The sequence below is a fragment of the Heptranchias perlo genome, chromosome 9, assembly GCF_035084215.1.
Source record: "Heptranchias perlo isolate sHepPer1 chromosome 9, sHepPer1.hap1, whole genome shotgun sequence".
NCBI lineage: Eukaryota > Metazoa > Chordata > Chondrichthyes > Hexanchiformes > Hexanchidae > Heptranchias > Heptranchias perlo.
Window position 1 is genome coordinate 22,317,656 of NC_090333.1, and position 21,053 is coordinate 22,338,708.

The window sequence follows — 21,053 nt, forward strand, 5'->3', positions numbered from 1 at the left end:
CAAGTCAAGCATTAGATACAGGAAGAAAAATACCAATGAGTTGATGAAATATACAGCTCACTACAGAAAGTCAAGGATTTCTCAGGACTAATGAATTTATTAGCATAACTAAGTAAAGAAATCATAGATAGTATCCGACTAAAAACAAGGACATATAAGGTAGCCAAACTTAGTGGGAGGATAGAAGATTGGGAAGTCTTCAAAAGACAGCAAAAAGTAACTAAAGGATTGATTAAGAAAGGGAAGATAGATTATGAAAAGAAATTAGCAAAAAATATAAAAACAGATAGAAAGAGTTTCTATAGTTATATAAAAAGAAAAAGGGTGGCTGAGGCAAACGTAGGTCCCTTAGAGGATGAGGCCGGGAAATTAATGGTGGGACACATGGAGATGGCAAAAATGCTGAACAAATATTTTGTTTCAGTCTTTACGGTAGAGGACACTAAGAATATCCCAACACTGGACAAACCTTTACGGGGGGAGGAGCTAAATACGATTAAAATCACTCAGGGGATGGTACTCAGTAAAATAATGGGACTCAAAGCGGATAACTCCCCTGGACCTGATGGCTTACATCCTAGGGTCTTGAGGGAAGTGGCAGTAGGGATTGTGGATGCTTTGGTGATAGTTTTCCAAAATTCCCTGGACTCAGGAGAGGTCCCGGCAGATTGGAAAACTGCTAATGTAATACCGTTATTTAAAAAGGGTAGTAGGCAGAAGGCTGGAAATTATAGGCCAGTTAGCCTAACATCTGTGGTGGGTAAAATTTGGGAGTCTATTATTAAGGAGACAGTAACGGAACATTTAGATAAGCATAATTTAATAGGACAAAGTCAGCATGGCTTTATGAAGGGGAAGTCATGTCTGACAAATTTGCTTGAGTTCTTTGAGGATATAACGTACAGGGTGGATAAAGGGGAACCAGTGGACGTAGTGTATTTGGACTTCCAGAAGGCATTCGACAAGGTGCCACATAAAAGATTATTACTTAAGATAAAAAATCACGGGATTGGGGGTAATATTCTGGCATGGGTGGAGGATTGGTTATCGAACAGGAGGCAGAGAGTTGGGATAAATGGTTCATTCTCGGACTGGCAACCAGTAACCAGTGGTGTTCCACAGGGGTCGGTGCTGGGTCCCCAACTCTTTACAATCTATATTAACGATTTGGAGGAGGGGACCGAGTGCAACATATCAAAATTTGCAGATGATACAAAGATGGGAGGGAAAGTAGAGAGTGAGGAGGACATAAAAAACCTGCAAGGGGATATAGACAGGCTGGGTGAGTGGGCGGAGATTTGGCAGATGCAATATAATATTGGAAAATGTGAGGTTATGCACTTTGGCAGGAAAAATCAGAGAGCAAGTTATTTTCTTAATGGCGAGAGACTGGAAAGTACTGCAGTACAAAGGGATCTGGGGGTCCTAGTGCAAGAAAATCAAAAAGTTGGCATGCAGGTGCAGCAGGTGATCAAGAAAGCCAACGGAATGTTGGCTTTTATTGCTAGGGGGATAGAATATAAAAACAGGGAGGTATTGCTGCAGTTATATAAGGTATTGGTGAGACCGCACCTGGAATACTGCATACAGTTTTGATGTCCACACTTAAGAAAAGACATACTTGCTCTCGAGGCAGTACAAAGAAGGTTCACTCGGTTAATCCCGGGGATGAGGGGGTGGACATATGAGGAGAGGTTGAGTAGATTGGGACTCTACTCATTGGAGTTCAGAAGAATGAGAGGCGATCTTATTGAAACATATAAGATTGTGAAGGGGCTTGATCGGGTGGATGCTGTAAGGATGTTCCCAAAGATGGGTGAAACTAGAACTAGGGGGCATAATCTTAGAATAAGGGGCTGCTCTTTCAAAACTGAGATGAGGAGAAACTTCTTCACTCAGAGGGTGGTAGGTCTGTGGAATTTGCTGCCCCAGGAAGCTGTGGAAGCTACATCATTCGATAAATTTAAAACAGTAATAGACAGTTTTCTAGAAGTAAAGGGAATTAGGGGTTATGGGGAGCGGGCAGGAAATTGGACATGAAGCTGAGTTCGGATCGGTCAATGCCCTGTGGGTGGCGGAGAGGGACCAGGGGCTGAGTGGCTGGGTCCTGCTCCTACTTCTTGTGTTCTTTAGATTTGTGGTTGGGATCAGATCAGCCATGATCTTATTGAATGGCGGAGCAGGCTCGAGGGGCCGATTGGCCTACTCCTGCTCCTATTTCTTATGTTCTTATGTTCTTATGTAACTTGTATTAAACCAAGATTGACCTTTTCTGATTCATAAATCACAATTTGAGGCTCAAAACTAGATTACAGTTACTGGTGTGGCAACATTCAATACAATTTGAGGTGATCTGTATTACTGGATCTGACCCTACACTAAACACCATTATGAAGTGGGATCGGCCATGATCTAATTGGATAGCGGAACAGGCTCGTGGAGCTGAATGGCCTTTTCCTGTTCCTATGGGATCAGGGGTTAGTTGAGTGAGTAACCAATTGTGTGTAAGGAACCAGGTTTGAATAATACTGAAGAGTAATCACTCCTATTTTAAAGATCGCTGTGTGTGTCTTCAGCCCCCATATTCTAACTTGTTAAGCCTCTACATTCAATCAGGAGCTTACCAAATGAGTGACAGCATTACCTTCATCAACCTCTGCTGCGTAAATATGTATTTGGATAATAGAGCCTTAATCACTACAACTGTAGTTTGATTTCTGAACTCCTGCAGATGCTATTCAGTTAGGGAAGTTGAGATGCAATTCAGCATTGCCTTTGGCAGCAGTGAAGTAATTATTGGAGCCTGAATGTAAACGTGGATGGCTGGGACTCAGTAAACAGTGAGGAGTGGTTGAATTAAATGCCTGCACACTACTGCGGTTTATGGAACAGGTCAGGCATTAGTGAACTGCAGTGAGTTAGCAAATTCCTGGCCTGACAAAACATCACCGATACCCATGTAAATGAACTCTACATTTCCAACCCAACAGGAATAAGATGCAGGTGGATGTTCCACAAGGTTAAATAAGCGAACATGTGATGTTTATTTTCCTTTCTTTGTAAAGATATTCCACTGTAGAATAAAAAAATGGACTGGAATACTTGCACTGTATTAATCGGAGCAAGTACGAGAATGTGCTAGTGACCTCTGCTGGTAGCATAACATCAGATCTCTAACTTTTCCTGGTTTCATTAATTTTAAAAAAATATTCTGAGAGGAGGAAAAAATAGACTGAAATCTGCCACGCCTGGAATATTTGTCTCTTGTGCGCACTACCGCAGTTTATGGAGCAGGTCAGACTTTAGTGAACTACAGTGAGTTAACTCATTCCTGGCCTGAGATAACATCGCCAATACACATGCGATGGAACACGGGCAGAATCTTAGCCCAGAGCTGGGAAGGGGGCGGGGGGGTTTGAATTGTGGACAGGAAACCCGGAAATACGGGTTTCCTGGACATCCTTACCATTTTGACATAAGGATGTCTTTTTTTTTTGACGGTTTCCCGCCTGAGAGGCCAGCTTGATTGACAGGCTGGTCTCAGTTGGATGGAAGAAGAAGAAAGAAGAGAACATGAACAGGTAAATGTTGGATGGAATGGATGGTGGGAGAGGGGCATGGGGGGGCATCGACTGGCATGGGGGTCACCGGGGGGGGGGGGGGTCAGTCGTCATGGGAGGGGTCAGTCGTCATGGGAGGGGTCAGTCATCAGGGGTCATGGGGGGGAGGATCGGGGGTCATGGGGGGGAGGATCAGTCACCGGGGGAGAGGAGTTGGGATCAGGGGTCATAGCGGGAGTTGGCGATCATGGGGGGGGGGGGGGGGGGGGGGGCGGGATTGTGGGGGCGGTCGTCGATCTTGGGGGGGGGGGGGATCGTTGTGGGGGTCGCTGCAGGTAGGCTTGCTGGGTCTGGGGGAAGCACTCCTGTTCCTCCGGGCCCACAAGTTGTGCTATAAAGACACTTACCTGCTGTTTTGGGCCTTCTCGCCTCCTTTTGCATGGCGTGAAGACGAAGGCCCGGGAATCCCGGCCCCCGGGAGTTAAAATCAAAAAGGTTTTGAAAATGGAGGCCCACAGCCTCCTTAAAAGCTTTTAGTGCCCGACCCGCCTCCTGAGAGCCCGCCCCTCATCCCACCTCCGTGAAAAATGGAAATGGGCTGGTTGGAGGCGGATTTTAGATTTTTGCAATTTTTACTGCATCCCCCCCAACCCTGCCCCCAACTCACCCGTTTTTCCAGGCTAAATTCATGCCCATGCTCTCCCAAAGAACATTCTGCGGATCACGCGGAGTGGAAGTGAAGGGAAGGGAAGAAAATTGTCATAAAGAATCAGCACAAAGCAAAAAAAGGAGTAATGAGAAAGTATGAAAGACCATGCTGAACTCCTAATCCATTTAGGACATTGATCCGTGATTCCCACTGCTGTTCCTGAATTAAATAGTAAGAAATAAGCCTGAAGCCATTAAGATTAACTATAGTGTTTATTGGAGAGGTAGGTTGCATTCTACACTGCCATTTCTCAGTGTCTGCATGATTTAACAATCCATTTGATTTTGGCAGGGGAATAGAGAGGAAACTGCTTTCAAACACTGGTAGAATACTTATAGTCCAGGATGTCCAGCATAAACAATCCATAACACGCTGCAATAAACCATCAATCAGCCTGCAGATACTACCTTCAATAGCAGGGACACATTAGTGTGCCCTAGGATTCAGACGCTGATGGCTGCTGTAGACTATGACAGAAAAAGTACTATTCAGCACAAAGAATCACTTTTAAAAATTTAACAAATCTGATCTTTCTAGGTGGTGTCACAATACAGTTATTCCTAGCACTGAAAAGAAATTGATAAGGTTATTGGCCCCGAGAAAGAAAAGTGAGGAAAGAAGGGAGCAAACTAAAGGCAGATAGATAAGCTAATCAGTTTGGGTAAATAGATTAAAACAAATAAATTGCTCTGTTCTGCACTCACTCTTGGAGAATCTTACTATCGGTCGTCTGTGGGAATCCAAAATCCATCACCTCATCCAAAAGCTCATAAACAATAACGAAGTTATCCCGAATACTTTCCTCTTCGACCTCTTTAAAATATTCTGTGAAAACCTGAGGATGATACAAATGATGGTCTTCAAAATGATAATCAAATAGTGTCTGAACAACAATGACTAAACAGATAAGCTGTCTGTGGTTCAGTAAGGAGATAGTCCAGTCAGGACTCTCAGGGGCTGAAATCAGTGTTAACATGATGGCAACGGCCTTAAAATGGGGTTCGGCCGCTGCCATTTTTACAGGGGCCTGCCACTGGGCGGCTGAAGCGTCTGCCTGTTTCAGGCGATAGGCCCCTTTTAATATGCAAATCAGGTTCCCATGACGTACATAGGCCCATTATTGCCATTTTAAGACAGAACCAGTCAGAGCCTGCAGCATGTACTCTCCGGCCGCTTTTACTGGTGGTAGAGCAAAAGAGGCCTGAATAAAGTAAGTTTCAAATTATTTTTGTGGGGCCAGGAGGAGAAGGAGCTCCTCCGGATCCCACAAAAATAATCTGAGCTCCTGCATCGGGGTACCCGTTTGGCACCTGCAGTTCACCGATTCTAGTTAACTGAGGCCCAGGTCTCAAATGGCCCCGGCCTCTTCACCGCCGGGATGGGCAGCTGACCAGTAGTTATATAATCTACACCTCATTTTGAAAGTGAAACTCAGAGGAGGTGAGTTCAACTTCGGCAGGGTTGCAAAATGGGCGGTGGCAGATCGGTCACCCATCTTACGCCCAGCCCTGATTATCCTTTCCATTGAAGTCACCCCCAGATAGTCCGGTCAAGAACTGGTTCGAGAGATCTTGACCCATTGTGAGAATGAGAGTGAGTCACTATCTCCGTCTGGGGATCTTGTATCAGTGTGAGAGTATTAGTGAGGTCGTCCAGTCAGGGATTATGATAAGAGGAAATCAGGAAACAATAACTCAGCACTTTTAACTATTAATTTTAGATTTTGTCAAATGTGGGAGCAATATTGAGGCAGTCCAGTCAGGGACCGTGTTTCACTGTTGGAGTCAGGGATTGTGGGCGGGATTCTCCTCTTTGGAGTGGAGTAACAGGAAGGCAGGACTTCTGCCCACCCCTCCCACTACACCCTGAACTAGGGTGGCCAAATTTTTCGGATTGTCCGGGAGTCCCCTGGAATTGAGGGTTCCTCTCTGGGGCACTGTTGCTATCAGAAAAGGGAGAAAAGCAGAACTTTGGGCCTGTGCACCTCAGACAGACTTGAGAGGGGTGAAAACCTGGGAAATAACTTTCGGCCCTGCAGTATTCCATTTCTCTCTTCAATTAAATTACCCACGCAGTCCTAAAAAGTGAATTGGGCTAGATCGGTCACGTTGAGGGGGGGGGGCAACAGATTGACAGGAAGGGAGAAGGTGGGGCCAGGTTAACGGGCAAAGGCAAAGGACAGGACCATGAGTGGTGATGGAAAATGCAGGTCATGTGAGGGGAAAACAAGAAATGTGAGAGAAAAACAGGGAATGTGAGTATAAAAGGATTTGGTTGGATTGGTGGAAAGTTCTCTCTTGGTAGAGAAGTTAAGTTCAGCAGCAAGTCAAAAGCAGCTCAGGAAATGGGTTAGCCAGACTTGCTTTGATTTATAAATTATGCTGTAATTCATCTCACTGAAATCTTTGTATACTGCAAAACAAAAAGACTGAAATATTTAATTCGGCTTTTGGTGATACTGAGACACTCAACTAAGGGAAATGCAATAACATTTGCAAACAGTGGACAAATGTAATGTGATCAATACTATGTGATCCAATACCACATAATTATCACATGATTGGATGTCACATGTCTATTTACATGGGTAAGATGGGTATAGAGGGATATGGGCCAAGTGCAGGCAATTGGGACTAGCTTAGTGGTATAAACTGGGCGACATTGACATGTTGGGCCGAAGGGCCTGTTTCCATGTTGTAACTTCTATGATTCTATGATTCTATGATCAAACCTCCAGGAATACACCCAACCAGAGTTGCCTACCCTGACCCCAACCCATTTTCCAGTCGTTTGGCTTGCAGGGTAGGGCAGGGCTGGGCAGGATCCTGGCACGACTCCTGCCACCAGGAGGGAACCTACCAGTGCCAAAAAGTGAAATGAGGTGGTTCTGAAGGTTGCTGCAGCACCAGAAGATATGGCGAAAGACATAATAGGGGCACAAAAGCCCCGAAGATGAAGATGGAGAAAGCTCGAGGTCTTTGAAGTCCTCGGCAGAGACTGTGGTCCACAAGGGTAAGAGTATGGAGGCCGAATTGGAGGGAGAGGAGTCCTCTACCAGACCTCCTCCCCCTATCTGCAAATTTCGGAGCCTTACTGCCACTACCCCAGGCTCATCTCCACCTTTCAACAAGCATCCCCAGGGATTGGTGGTGAGAGGGGCGGATAGCAGCAAAATCAGGCAGGAAGCTGGGCCTGGCCTCCTGCCACCACTTACATGCAGTGGATGGAGAAGGGATGTCAGATGGTCATCCAGGTGAGAATGGGGGACGGTGGCGGGGGGAAGGTTCGTAGCAGGGAGGCGCCAGTCAGCCTAGCTGCCTGATATTGCTCCATTTTCTGCTGCCAACCTGCTCAATTTTGGGCAGGACTGCAGAGTTAAAATCCAGCCCCATGTCTCGAAGTGATATTGAAGCAGTCAAGTCAGTTACTGTGTTTCAAGGTGAGAGCAATAATGAGGCAGTCCGGTCCGGTCAGGGGCTGTCTCTCAATGTGAGAATGGTAGTGAGGCAGTCTGGTCCGGTCCGGTCCGGTCAGGGGCTGTCTCTCAATGTGAGAATGGTAGTGAGGCAGTCTGGTCCGGTCCGGTCAGGGGCTGTGTCTCAATGTGAGAATGGTAGCGGGGCAGTCCAGTTAAGAGCGTGTTTCACTACGAGTATAACGATGCAGCAGCTCGGTCAGGAGGTATGGGGTAGAAATTGGTCCTCATTACACCTATTAGCCGGGCGGAAGACGGGAGCAAAAAGGAACAATTTCGGGGCGCAGAATTCCATGCCCGATCTGCGTTGGTGGCACTACCATATTGGGAAAAGCGGTGTCCTAGCTCACACCTGAAACAGGCGATAGGCTCTTTGCGTATCAGGAGCCTCACGCCTGTCTGAAGACCCTCCCTGCCAGAAATTCATCTGCCTGGAGTGGAGCAGGCGTCGGGCCGGGCCTGCTCTGCTCAGAATTATCAGTTCTACATGTGGCCTAACGAGCAGCCCTTACTTATCTTCATGTGGAGCAGGAGTGCTCCTCCCAGCACCACAGTACTACGTCAGACCATTGTCGCGCCCTCTCCCCTCCCCTCCCCCCCCGCTCCCATTCTCCACCTCCCCTCACAGGATTTACCTGAGGGCTGCTCCCAGCAAGGCAGCCATTCCAAATTGGAGACTCCCAAACCAGCCAGCTGCCTCAGGAGGCATGATGGCGCTCGCAGCTTGCCGGTAGTATTGAAATGAGGCCCGAGAGGCTCGATTTTGGACAAACTCCAGGCCTCCGGCTTCTGCTGCGTGCTGACTGCGCACCGGCCGAAAATGGGCCTAACTGAATTTTTAGCCCATATGTCTCAATGCAAGAATGACAGTAAAACATTCCTGCAGTTTGGCTCAATGTATAAATCCGAGACTAAGATAGTCCAGCAGTCCAGACAATGGGTCTAGTTTTGACATTATGGGAATGCAGGAATTGATTGAATGACACTCACCTGAATAATTTTGTATAAAAACGCAAAAACAAGGGCTGCATTTGCGTTTTTCTTTGTCACTGCTACCACTTGATGTTCAAGGTTAAAGAAGTTAAATTGCAGAACAACAGGTTAAACAGCACAGCAGTCATATTCTAACAACAACAATGTCCAATCTGCCAATCCATCAGTCTTAAAACGTGTGGAAAATTCCCAATGTTTTTTTTTATTCGTTCATGGGATGTGGGCATCGCTGGCAAGGCCGGCATTTATTGCCCATCCCTAATTGCCCTCGAGAAGGTGGTGGTGAGCCGCCTTCTTGAACCGCTGCAGTCCGTGTGGTGACAGTTCTCCCACAGTGCTGTTAGGAAGGGAGTTCCAGGATTTTGACCCAGCGACAATGAAGGAACGCCGATATATTTCCAAGTCGGGATGGTGTGTGACTTGGAGGGGAACGTGCAGGTGGTGTTGTTCCCATGTGCCTGCTGCCCTTGTCCTTCTAGGTGGTAGAGGTCGCGGGTTTGGGAGGTGCTGTCGAAGAAGCCTTGGCGAGTTGCTGCAGTGCATCCTGTGGATGGTGCACACTGCAGCCACGGTGCGCCGGTGGTGAAGGGAGTGAATGTTTAGGGTGGTGGATGGGGTGCCAATCAAGCGGGCTGCTTTATCTTGGATGGTGTCGAGCTTCTTGAGTGTTGTTGGAGCTGCACTCATCCAGGCAAGTGGAGAGTATTGCATCACACTCCTGACTTGTGCCTTGTAGATGGTGGAAAGGCTTTGGGGAGTCAGGAGGTGAGTCACTCGCCGCAGAATACCCAGCCTCTGACCTGCTCTCGTAGCCACAGTATTTATATGGCTGGTCCAGTTAAGTTTCTGGTCAATGGTGACCCCCAGGATGTTGATGGTGGGGGATTCGGCGATGGTAATGCCGTTGAATGTCAAGGGGAGGTGGTTAGACTCTCTCTTGTTAGAGATGGTCATTGCCTGGCACTTATCTGGCGCGAATGTTACTTGCCACTTATCAGCCCAAGCCTGGATGTTGTCCAGGTCTTGCTGCATGCAGGCTCGGACTGCTTCATTATCTGAGGGGTTGCGAATGGAACTGAACACTGTGCAGTCATCAGCAAACATCCCCATTTCTGACCTTATGATGGAGGGAAGGTCATTGATGAAGCAGCTGAAGATGGTTGGGCCTAGGACACTGCCCTGAGGAACTCCTGCAGCAATGCCCTGGGGCTGAGATGATTGGCCTCCAACAACCACTACCATCTTCCTTCGTGCTCGGTATGACTCCAGCCACTGGAGAGTTTTCCCCCTGATTCCCATTGACTTCAATTTTACTAGGGCTCCTTGGTGCCACACTCGATCAAATGCTGTCTTGATGTCAAGGGCAGTCACTCTCACCTCACCTCTGGAATTCAGCTCTTTTGTCCATGTTTGGACCAAGGCTGTAATGAGGTCTGGAGCCGAGTGGTCCTGGCGGAACCCAAACTGAGCATCGGTGAGCAGGTTATTGGTGAGTAAGTGCCGCTTGATAGCACTGTTGACGACACCTTCCATCACTTTGCTGATGATTGAGAGTAGACTGATGGGGCGGTAATTGGCCGGATTGGATTTGTCCTGCTTTTTGTGGACAGGACATACCTGGGCAATTTTCCACATTGTCGGGTGGATGCCAGTGTTGTAGCTGTACTGGAACAGCTTGGCTAGAGGCGCAGCTAGTTCTGGAGCACAAGTCTTCAGCACTACAGCTGGGATGTTGTCGGGGCCCATAGCCTTTGCTGTATCCAGTGCACTCAGCCGTTTCTTGATATCACGTGGAGTGAATCGAATTGGCCGAAGACTGGCTTTCGTGATGGTGGGGATATCGGGAGGAGGCTGAGATGGATTATCCACTCGGCACTTCTGGCTGAAGATGGTTGCAAACGCTTCAGCCTTGTCTTTTGCACTCACGTGCTGGACTCCGCCATCATTGAGAATGGGGATGTTTGCAGAGCCTCCTCCTCCCGTTAGTTGTTTAATTGTCCACCACCATTCACGACTGGATGTGGCAGGACTGCAGAGCTTTGATCTGATTCGTTGGTTGTGGAATCGCTTAGCTCTGTCTATAGCATGTTGCTTCCGCTGTTTAGCATGCATGTAGTCCTGAGTTGTAGCTTCACCAGGTTGGCACCTCATTTTTAGGTACGCCTGGTGCTGCTCCTGGCATGCTCTTCTACACTCCTCATTGAACCAGGGTTGATCCCTTGGCTTGTTGGTAATGGTAGAGTGAGGAATATGCCGGGTCATGAGGTTACAGATTGTGCTGGCCCACAGCGCCTCATGGATGCCCAGTTTTGAGCTGCTCGATCTGTTCTGAATCTATCCCATTTAGCACGGTGGTAGTGCCACACAACACGTTGGATGGTGTCCTCAGTGCGAAGACGGGATTTCATCTCCACGAGGACTGTGCGGTGGTCACTCCTACCAATACTGTCATGGACAGATGCATTTGCGACAGGTAGATTGGTGAGGACGAGGTCAAGTAAGTTTTTCCCTCGTGTTGGTTCGCTCACCACCTGCCGCAGGCCCAGTCTGGCAGCTATGTCCTTCAGGACTCGGCCAGCTCGGTCAGTAGTGGTGCTACCGAGCCACTCTTGGTGATGGACATTGAAGTCCCCCACCCAGAGTACATTTTGTGCCCTTGCTACCCTCAGTGCTTCCTCCAAGTGGTATTCAACATGGAGGAGGACTGATTCATCAGCTGAGGGAGGACGGTAGGTGGTAATCAGCAGGAGGTTTCCTTGCCCATGTTTGACCTGATGCCATGAGATTTCATGGGGTCCAGAGTCAATGTTGAGGACTCCCAGGGCCACTCCCTCCTGACTGTATATCACTGTACCGCCACCTCTGGTGGGTCTGTCCTGCCGGTGGGACAGGATATACCCAGGGATGGTGATGGAAGAATCTGGGACGTTGGCTGAAAGATATGATTCTGTGAGTTTGGCTATGTCAGGCTGTTGCTTGACTAGTCTGTGGGACAGCTCTCCCAATTTTGGCACAAGTCCCCAGATGTTAGTAAGGAGGACCTTGCAGGGTCGACTGGGCTTGGTGTTTTGCCGTCGTCGTGTCCGGTGCCTAGTGGTCCGGTTTTATTCTTATTATGACTTTTCGTCGCGAGATTTTACAACTGAGTGGCTTGCTAGGCCATTTCAGAGGGCAATTAAGAATCAACCACATTGCTGTGGGTCTGGAGTCACATATAGGCCAGACCGGGTAAGGGCGGCAGGCTTCCTTCCCTAAAGGACATTAGTGAACCAGATGGGTTTTTACGACAATCCGGTAGTTTCATGGCCATCATTACTGATACTAGTATATTAATTCCAGATTTTTTATTTAATTAATTGAATTTAATTAATTAATTGAATTTAAATTCACCAGCTGCCATGGCGGGATTTGAACTCATGACTCTGGATTTTAGTCCAGGCCTCTGGATTACTAGCCCAGTAACATAACCACTATGCTACCGTACCCGTCAATAATGTCAAATATTTGCGACAATGATCTAAACCAGGAATTCATTTGTTTCACTTCACTTTATTTTTAGATTTGCAAATTTATCAAAGAAGTTACACGACTTCAACTTATAAATCAAACTGAATTTTAAAATGTATCAGTTTATAAATTAAATTCACGCAGTAAGACAAGTATATTCCATAATATAAGGCTGGAAATGATTGTTGCCGACTTTAGTGGATGAACACTTAAGCATTCCATGACGTTTTTCTGTCTGCTATTTTAATGCAAGCGTTAACCTGACGCTTAAGATAGCAGACAGAAAAACGTCAAATAAGTGGGTTAAACATCACCCACTATTATTGCCAACTGTAATGTCTGGCCGATAGCATTTTACAAATCATTTTTAATTTATGAATTACTTCAGAATTAAATTCGTAACTTAATATCTTGGGCTTATACCTCACCTACGCACTTTCCAGTTAAACAGTTGTCAGTTGGAAATGACACCCTCTGCCCATTCCCCCTCCCCACTTCCCCCCACAAATGCACCTAGTCTTGAAGTTTCAGCTGCACTTCACTCTCTGTAGCTACAAACCAAGGACTCATCACTTTCACAGGTACATACAAAAAACAGTTCAGACCTTCCAACTACATGTCACTATATATCAGCAGCTGCCATTCCACCTGCCCCCACAGCTACATTCTGCATGTCCCTTCTCCTCTACTTACATGCTACCATGCAATGGCCCTTCTAGGTGGATGCTGTTACCCCCACCTCCCCAAGTGACCAAATCCAATAACATGCAAATTGTCGGAAAATCTCATCCAATGGAAACATTACACACCCTTTGGATAACCCTGCTGTGAACAAGGAGAGAATACATGTTATTTTCTCCAAGTGAGGGCGACAGTACAAATTCATTTACAGCGTCCACCCCATATGCCAGCATGGGCACGATAGGCCGAATGGCCTCTTTCTATGCAGTATGATTTTATATACCAGACCCACCCTGTTGGTAAATATAAAAGGAGTCCTCAATCCCCTCCAATGAGGATTACAGTAAATATCACCCTCATACACTGCTCTAAACCAGAGGCACCATGCAGAGGGATACAAAAGAGGTCCCCGGTCACCCCAGATCCACCACTTTAAAGGATACAATACAGGTTACTGTGTCTTATCCAGAGGAAGTGAACACGTCCATGGATGAGGAACGGGGAAGTAGACCCCTCATCCTCCTTCTGCATCAGCATCGGTAGGAAGTAGTCAATTTCATTCATGTCCACGTCACCCATGTAGTTTCTGCATATTAGAACCTGACCAAAAAAATGAATGGAGTTTACGAACTGTGCATGAAACAAATGCTGCCTACAGCAGCAAAACTGAATCTTGTTTCACAACCTCAAACATCTGCAGCGTAGATTACAATTCCATGAAGAAGACCGAACCAAATAATAGGGATTGATGGATGATGTGAAGTCAAGTCAGATATGCCAGCGCCATTACATGTATTATCCACAGCACTCACAAGGGACTGCTGGCATACAATCAATTATTTCACCCCGAGCAATGCTCACATATCTTCATCATAGGCCACAAAAGCTTAACTAGTTACTCAGATCATGCACACATAAACAGCCCAAAATGGTTTTATTGCTGATTAGGACAAATGATTTTGGATGGCGTGATATCTAATGAATTTGCCAACGTTAACACAATTTGTAGCAATTTTGTATAGAAAGTGTCAGAGGCAGTGAAAAGACAGATGGATGAGTGATAAAAAAAAATCACTCATTGCAACAAATCACTTGCCCTATTTATGATGATACATAGTTTGAGAAAACAAGTGTTGTAATAGGGGCGGCTGAAATTCGGTGTAGGGGGCTGGAGATTCTAGCAGCCTCCCACCGTAACTCCGGTGGAAGTCTAGTGTAACTCTGGCGGAATTTCAGTCCCAGCATCTGGAGGGAGTGGGGGCTAAATTGGGCCGCGTAGCGCCCGTTGTGTAAGCGCTACGCAGACACCTAAGCCCCCGAAAATGGCGTCCGAGATGAGCGCGCACATTTCCAGCATGACGTGCACAGGACACCATATTGGTCAAGGTGGTCGCCTGACGAACGTCAGGAGCATGTAGAGTAGGGAGATTATGACGTAAATCAGTGTGCAACACTGATTTTAAGCAGCCGGTGGCATTTTCAAACTCGCTGCTCCAGCCAACGCACTGTCCCAACCTCGCACAGCTGAACAGAGTTAAAGGACATTAAGGACCCCTCACTAGCGCTATTTAAAGGAAGCATGCAGGAGTTACAGGTTAGTTGCTGGATTAGTTATTCTGGCTGCTGGTACAATTGTGGGTGTTTGTGGAAGTTTCCTTTACTTGAAGAAAATTGCAATATTTTATAGAGAGTGATCTGGGTGGTCGTTAGTGGCATTTAAAATAGTGCTCTGAACAAGGTTGCTTCCAGAAATGGATGGCCTGCTAGGGCTTCCTCTGGGAACTGAACATGACAGGGAACATACAGAGAGACCACGCAGAGCCAGACAAGCTACTAGAAGAGAGAGGGGGAGGAGGAGGCACAGGGCACTCAGCAGGAGGCCATATCCAACAAGGGCCTTCAGGGACCAATTCTCTTATCTCAACTTCAGCGACGACCAGTGAATCCGATGGCTGCGGTTCACTAAAGAGGTCGTGACTGAAATTTGTCAACCGCTGCAGCCACAACTGAAGGCTCAGAGCAGGGCAGGGGCAGCATTGCCTGTGGCTGACAAGGTAACCGTGGTGCTTAATTTTTACGGCTCTGGCTGCTGCTGGAGATGGGTTTTTTTTTATTCGTTCATGGGATGTGGGTGTCGCTGGCGAGGCCAGCATTTATTGCCCATCCCTAATTGCCCTTGAGAAGGTGGTGGTGAGCTGCAGTCCGTGTGGTGAAAGTTCTCCAACAGTGCTGTTAGGTAGGGAGTTCCAGGATTTTGACCCAGCGACGATGAAGGAACAGCGGTATATTTCCAAGTCGGGATGGTGTGTGACTTGGAGGGGAATGTGCAGGTGGTGTTGTTCCCATGTGCCTGCTGCCCTTGTCCTTCTAGGTGGTAGAGGTCGCGGGTTTGGGAGGTGCTGTCGAAGAAGCCTTGGTGAGTTGCTGCAGTGCATCCTGTAGATGGTATGCACTGCAGCCACAGTGCGTCGGTGGTGAAGGGAGTGAATGTTTCGGGTGGTGGATGGGGTGCCAATCAAGCAGGCTGCTATGTCCTGGATGGTGGTGAGCTTCTTGAGTGTTGTTGGAGCTGCACTCATCCAGGCAAGTGGAGAGTATTCCATCACACTCCTGACTTGTGCCTTGTAGATGGTGGAAAGGCTTTGGGGAGTCAGGAGGTGAGTCTCTCGCTGCAGAATACCCAGCGTCTGACCTGCTCTTGTAGCCACAGTATTTATATGGCTGGTCCAGTTAAGTTTCTGGTCAATGGTGACCCCCAGGATGTTGATGGTGGGGGATTCGGTGATGGTAATGTCATTGAATGTCAAGGGGAGGCAGTTAGACTCTCTCTTGTTGGAGATGGTCATTGCCTGGCAATTGTCTGGCAGAATGTTACTTGCCACTTATCAGCCCAAGCCTGGATGTTGTCCAGGTCTTGCTGCATGTCGGCATGGACTGCTTCATTATCTGAGGGGTTGCGAATGGAACTGAACACTGTGCAATCATCAGCAAACATCACAATTTCTGACCTTATGATGGAGGGACGGTCATTGATGAAGCAGCTGAAGATGGTTGGGCCGAGGACACTGACCTGAGGAACTCCTGCAGCAATGCCCTGGGGCTGAGATGATTGGCCTCCAACAACCACTACCATCTTCCTTTGTGCTAGGTGTGACTCCAGCCACTGGAGAGTTTTCCTCTTAATTCCCATTGACTTCAATTTTACTAGGACTCCTTGGTTCCACACTCGGTCAAATGCTGCCTTGATGTCAAGGGCAGTTACTCTCACCTCACCTCTGGAATTCAGCTCTTTTGTCCATGTTTGGACCAAGGCTGTAATGAGGTCTGGAGCCGAGTGGTCCTGGCGGAACCCAAACTGATCATCGGTGAGCAGGTTGGCTTCACCAGGTTGGCACCTCATTTTTAGGTACGCCTGGTGCTGCTCCTGGCATGCTCTTCTACACTCCTCATTGAACCAGGGTTTATCCCCTGGCTTGTTGGTAATGGTAGAGTGAGGAATATGCTGAGCCATGAGGTTACAGATTGTGCTGGAATACAATTCTGCTGCTGCTGATGGCCCACAGCGCCTCAGGGATGCCCAGTTTTGAGCTGCTAGATCTGTTCTGAATCTATCCCATTTAGCACGGTGGTAGTGCCACACAACACGTTGGATGGTGTCCTCAGTGCGAAGACGGGACTTCATCTCCATGAGGACTGTGCGATGGTCACCCCTACCAATACTGTCATGGACAGATGCATCTGCGACAGTTAGTTTGGTGAGGACGAGGTCAAGTAGGTTTTTCCCTCGTGTTGGTTCGCTCACCACCTGCCGCAGGCCCAGTCTGGCAGCTATGTCCTTCAGCAACATCTCTCAGTTGGCAGTACATTGCTGTATAAGGGAGGTCACGAAGGCTCTGTATGCACTCAAACAGATTCATCACGTTTTCTCTTGGAGCATGCAGATGGCCTTGGAGGAGGACCTCGAGCAGCTCTTGGCTGAGAGGGCCTGGCTTCAGACTGCACCATCTCGGCCTGAGCAACAGCAAGGGCACTGGCGGAGTGGCAGGGATGGGAGCAGGAATGCTGTCATCCTGAGAGAGGACAGCAGGTTCGTCTTTCATGGCACCACTGTCACTCTCCCGGGGCGGAGCCTCAACAATCCTGGTGATCTGTTGGAAAACAGATTGCTGGAGTGCTGTGATGCCCTGGAAGCCCCTTTCAACAGTGGTACCCAGAGCAACGATAGCAGCAGTCTGAGCCTGTAACTCAGCAGACTGAGCGTCCAAAGCAGCAATCAGATCTTGGATAGCTGTTTGTGCTGCAATGGAAGGTGTGTCATCGGTCATCAGACGTTGCGTCATGGTGGGTTCCACAGGTGTGCTGATGGAGGTGACCACCCGTTCCATGTTGGAAAGGATGGACTCCAAGCTCTGTGCAAAACCCTGTGCCAAATTGGAGCTGGGCTCCTCCATGCCCCTTGACATTTTGCGCAGGCTTTTGGCAGGCTTTCCAGTGCCCCAAGCATTTGGTCGTGTACACCAATCAGCCTCTTTCTGTAGCCTGGCCCATCAAAGTCATCATCTGACTCCTCTGCATCAGAACTAGTGAGCGACCTCACCCTCCAGCGAGCTGGCACCTGCGATATCCGTTCCCCCCACCACAGCTCCTGTGCACTTGTGCCCGATGTCTCACCATGTGCAGATCCCTCCTCTATCCTAGCCTCTAAACTACACGCAATGTCAGTCTCTGAGCTGGTGACTGCAAGTGTAAGACCAAATGACAGTGTGTCTGCATTATCACTGTCATCTTCCTCTGCCTCCTCTAACTGGGCAGGTTCCAGTTCTTGGGTATCTGAAATGACAAAGGGACACGGGTTGAGTAGTGGTGAGGGGAGAGGAGAAAGTAAGACATGCGTGCTTACACCATCCACAGCACGTGAGTCAGAATAGATTGTGGTTGAGGAAGAAGTGGGAAGCGAGAAGGAGGATTCGGAATGCAGAGACCCTCATCATCGATATCTCCAGCACTGCCTGTGGCCATGGCAGCAGCGATGGCCCGTCCAATGATAAGAGAGCATCATCTCCTCTACAGGGGGTGAGGACGTGTAGGCATGCCTGACCTCTTCCAATTCTTTCCTGCTGCCTACTGTTACAGAAACATAGAAACATAGAAAATAGGAGCAAGAGTAGGCCATTCAGCCCTTTGGGCCTGCTCCGCCATTCAAAATGATCATGGCTGATCGTCTAACTCAGTACCCTGTTCCCGCTTTTTCCCCATATCCCTTGAGTATTAAGAAATATATCTATCTCCTTCTTGAATACATCTAATGACTTGGCCTCCACTCCCTTCTGTGGTAGAGAATTCCACAGGTTCACCACCCTCTGAGTGAAGAAATTTCTCCTCATCTCGGTTCTAAATGGCATACCCCGTATCATGAGACTGTGACCCCTGGTTCTGGACTCCCCAGCCATCGGGAACATCCTCCCTGCATCTAGTCTGTCTAGTCCTGTTAGAATTTTATATGTTTCGATGAGATCACCTCTCATTCTTCTAAACTCTAGTGAATATAGGCCTAGTCAACCCAATCTCTTCTCATATGTCAGTCCTGCCATCCCTCCATGGCAAGGACATCCTTCCTCAGATAAGGAGACTAAAACTGCATACAATACTCCAGATGTGGTCTCACCAAGGCCTGTACAACTGCAGTAAGACATCCCTGTTCCTGTACTCAAATCCTCTTGCAATGAAGGCCAACATACCATTCGCCTTCCTAACTGCTTGCTGCACCTGAATGTTCGCTTTCAGCGACTGGTGTACAAGGACACCCAGGTCTCGTTGCACCTCCCCTTTTCCCAATCTATCACCATTCAGATAATAATCTGTCTTTCTGTTTTTACAACCAAAGTGGATAACCTCAAATTTATCCACGTTATACAGCATCTGCCATGTTCTTGCCCACTCACTCAACTTGTCCAAATCACATTGGAGCCTCTTTGCATCCTCCTCACAGCTCACATTCCACCCAGCTTTGTGTCGTCTGCAAACGTGGAAATGTTACATTCCGTTCCCTCATCCAAATCATTGATATATATTGTGAATAGCTGGGGCCCAAGCTCTGATCCCTGCAGTACCCCACTAGTCACTGCCTGCCACCCCGAAAAAGACCCATTTATTCCTACTCTCTGTTTCCTGTCTGTCAACCAATTCTCAATCCATGCCAGTATATTCCCCCCAATCCCATGTGCTTTAATTTTGCACACTAGCCTCTTGTGTGGGACCTTATCAAAAGCCTTCTGAAAATCCAAGTACACCACATCCACTGGTTCGCCCCTATCTATTCTACTAGTTACCTCCTCAAAAAACTCCAGTAGATTTGTTAAGCATGAATTCCCTTTCATAAACCCATGCTGACTTTGTCCAATCTCATTAAAGCCTTCCAAGTGTTCTGTTTCACATCCTTTATAATAAACTCTAGCATTTTCCCCACTACTGATGTTAGGCTAACTGGTCTGTAATTCCCTGTTTTTTCTCTTCCTCCTTTTTTAAATAGTGGGGTTACATTTGCCACCCTCCAATCTGTAGGAACTGTTCCAGAGTCTATAGAATTTTGGAAGATGACCACCAATGCATCCACTATTTCCAGGGCCACTTCCTTTAGTACTACGAGCCAGCTTCTCATGCAAGAAAGAGGGAAATGCATCAGTGAGTGTCCTGCAAGATGTTTAGCTGATGTGGCTGCCGTAGTTGAATAGCTGCCAGTGTGTGTGACCTGTGAGTTTTAGCTGTGGGGCTTGCAAGAGTGGTAATGTGTGAGGGTGAGATGAAACATCTGATTTGAAGGGTCGAGTACTGATTGAAAGAGTTTGTTGGTGGGGGGTGTAATGCATTGAGCAGTGGATGAGGCTATTGGTGCAGTTGGTAGGATAAGCCACTTGGCAGTTGAACTCACTCACCTTGACCGCTCATGTCAAATCACTGAACGTCTTCCTGCACTGCATCCATGTGCATGGTGCGATGCTCCTGGCATTTACCTCGTGTGCAACTTCCTCCCACTGCCTCTTGAGCATATGTCTGGACGGCCTCCTGCCCCCTTGTGGATAAAGGATGCCCCTCCGTGCCTCCCCCTCTTCCACCAAGGCCTCTAGTGCACCATCAGAGACCCTTGTTCCACGTTCTCTCACAGGCTCAGCCATTCCTCACTATCCTGCAGCACAGAGTTAGTTGCCAAACGAATTCCAGCTCCTCCTGCAGCCACTTCCAGATTACATGTTAAATATCAATCAGGAAGCCCATTCAGCCCGTCTTAGCTCAAACATTTAAACAAAAAGAAAGCACAGCCCTCCTCCTCCGCCATTGTGCCCTCCAACAAGCTCTGTGCACTTTCCATTTAAGGCTGCCTTTAAGTAGTGCTAGTCACGCCCAATATCAGGGCCCCCTGCTGGCGCATGCAGCCAACATTCGCGCCAGACAAGTGCCAGGCAATGACCATCTCCAACGAGAGAGTCTAACCACCTCCCCTTGACAATCAATGGCATTACCATCGCCGAATCCCCCACCATCAACATTCTGGGGGTCACCATTGACCAGAAACTTAACTGGACCAGCCACATAAATACTGTGGCTACAAGAGCAGGTCAGAGGCTGGGTATTCTGCGGCGAGTGACTCACCTCCTGACTCCCCAAAACCTTTCCACCATCTACAAGGCACAGGTCAGGAGTGTGATGGAATACTCTTCATTTGCCTGGATGAGTGCAGCTCCAACAACACTCAAGGAGCTCAACACCAGCCAGGACAAAGCAGTCCGCTTGATTGGCACCCCATCCACCACCCTAAACATTCACTCCCTTCACCACCGACGCACTGTGGCTGCAGTGTGTACCATCCACAGGATGCACTGCAGCAACTCACCAAGGCTTCTTTGACAGCACCTCCCAAACCCGCGACCTCTACCACCTAGAAGGACAAAGGCAGCAGGCATATGGGAACACCTGCACGTTCCCCTCCAAGTCACACACCATCCCGACTTGGAAATATATCGCCGTTCCTTCATCGTCGCTGGGTCAAAATCCTGGAACTCCCTACCTAACAGCACTGTGGGAGAAACGTCACCACATGGACTGCAGCGGTTCAAGAAGGCGGCTCACCACC

The 21,053-nt window shown here is 48.0% G+C and overlaps 1 protein-coding gene across 2 annotated transcripts in view; it reads right to left on the reverse strand.

The window, feature by feature from the left end:
* Positions 1 to 21,053, reverse strand: part of LOC137325191 (AP-1 complex subunit mu-1-like) — a 56,376-nt gene that overhangs the window by 24,318 nt on the left and 11,005 nt on the right. The window contains exons 2-4 of one of the 2 annotated variants that reach the window (XM_067990001.1): positions 13,369 to 13,525; positions 8,735 to 8,802; positions 4,974 to 5,104 (exon numbers count right to left, since the gene is read on the reverse strand). In XM_067990001.1, the coding sequence (XP_067846102.1) occupies positions 4,974 to 5,104; positions 8,735 to 8,802; positions 13,369 to 13,525 (356 nt within the window). The remainder of the gene's footprint in view (positions 1 to 4,973; positions 5,105 to 8,734; positions 8,803 to 13,368; positions 13,526 to 21,053) is intronic. The other variant, XM_067990002.1, reaches the window with a different exon arrangement.